Source organism: Egretta garzetta, unplaced genomic scaffold (assembly GCF_000687185.1).
Source record: "Egretta garzetta isolate BGI_Z169 unplaced genomic scaffold, ASM68718v1 scaffold224, whole genome shotgun sequence".
In the NCBI taxonomy this organism is placed as follows: Eukaryota; Metazoa; Chordata; class Aves; order Pelecaniformes; family Ardeidae; genus Egretta; species Egretta garzetta.
Window position 1 is genome coordinate 435423 of NW_009259530.1, and position 1723 is coordinate 437145.

At 51.9% G+C, this 1723-nt stretch overlaps 1 protein-coding gene across 2 annotated transcripts in view; it reads left to right on the forward strand.

Moving 5' to 3' along the window:
• Positions 1 to 1723, forward strand: part of SLC4A4 (solute carrier family 4 member 4) — a 152161-nt gene that overhangs the window by 133207 nt on the left and 17231 nt on the right. For both annotated transcript variants that reach the window (XM_009637579.1, XM_035893112.1), the window contains exon 18: positions 1463 to 1641. In XM_009637579.1, the coding sequence (XP_009635874.1) occupies positions 1463 to 1641 (179 nt within the window). The remainder of the gene's footprint in view (positions 1 to 1462; positions 1642 to 1723) is intronic.

The following is a 1723-nucleotide window of genomic DNA, read 5'->3' on the forward strand; positions in this document are numbered from 1 at the left end:
CAGGGCTCGACCTGGCGTGAAGTCCCCCAACGGCTGTGAGACCCCGCCATGGCTTCCTATCCCAAATCCAGCAGTTCCAGTCTGGCTCTGAGACAGCAAATGGCAAACGTTACCTTTAGGCAGGCACCATGTTGCTGTAAGACTGCTTTCAGGTAGACTTCTTTAAGTCATTACACTGAGAGTAATTTTGCAACGGTGGCTTCAAACTAAAATTGGGCCTTGGGCTGGTTTTAAAGGGCAGCTTGGGTATTTAAAGCTCCGTGCACATCCAAGCTGTCACTAACACAGATGTGAGATGACTTAGAATCATAGAATCGTTGAGGTTGGAAAAGCCCTTTAAGATCCTCAAGTCCAACCATTACCCTGACCCTGCCATCCCACCAGCAAGTATTGCAAGTCCATAGATTATAATACTTGACTGTGACTCGGCACTCAAAGGTACTGATCTTGGCCTCCCACCACACCAGAAGAAGTCCTGCATGCTCGCAGCGGAGCAGTAGGACAAATGGCTCCGACCGTCGTGAGCTGCTCTTCTGCGTCGCAGATGATCTTGATGGAGCCAGACTCTTCTCAGTGGTGCCCAGCACCAGGACAAGGGGCCATGGGTACAAACTGAAGCAGAAGAGGTTCCAGTTGAATGTGAGGAAGAACTTGTTGACTTTGAGGGTGCCCGAGCCCTGGCCCAGGCTGCCCAGGGGGGCTGTGGTGTCTCCTTCTCTGGAGATCTTCAACCCCCACCTGGACAACTGGCTCGGGCTGAGAAAACAGGGCGCTGCAGGGAGGCAGCAAGGGGGGGTGGGATGGCGCTGGGCATTGGATTTCTTGTTGCTGCGTTACCCCCTTAAAAAAGTGGGAACATCATAAAACCAGCACTTGGTAATGGGGTTTCATTTTTGGTTTTTAAGAGGCAACGCAGAGCTCCTTCAGAACACGATAAGCCCATTAGAACCCAGATAGATGTGTGCGTCTGTGTGTACGTATTAAAAAGAACATATCAAGAGCTTGCGTGTGCTGTTTACAAGGTTTGATATGTATCTCCCCAAATATTTTTTGGAGAAGGTGGTGCTCTCTGCTTGTCTTTAGCTCCGTCTGCTGTGTCAGGTACCGCGGTAAAAAGCTATTTGACTGCTCACGGGGCTTGGCTTGTAGCAACTCAACCTCCATAGGGTGCACGTGGGGTGCTTGGCCTTCGGCCAGACCGTGTGCGACCCTGCTGCTCTCCTGCGCTTCCCGTGCGCTCTTGTTTGCAGAGCTTGCCAGATCTGAGCCTGGGTTCCCTGCGGAGGCAGGGAATTCATCCTTCAAGGAGCAATGCGCTGCTATTTCTTGTGACAACTTCTGTTGGCCAAAAGCTGCTGTAGAAGGAAAGGTTCGGCGTGCCTCTGCCCCCGGGCCAGAGCCCTGGCCATTCCTGAGGCGTTCAGAATCACTAAGCTGAAGGTTGTCTTGTCTCCCTTGACAGAAAGGTGCTGGCTATCATCTGGATTTGTTCTGGGTGGCCATTCTGATGATCATATGCTCCTTTATGGGTCTGCCCTGGTATGTTGCTGCTACCGTCATCTCCATTGCTCATATCGACAGCTTGAAGATGGAGACGGAAACTTCCGCCCCTGGCGAACAGCCCAAGTTTTTGGGAGTGAGGTACGTCAAACCAGAAACACCTTGCTTGCCTGCACAGATCAGTTTGTACTGCAAAGGGTCTTGCTCCGAGCAGGGCACACGC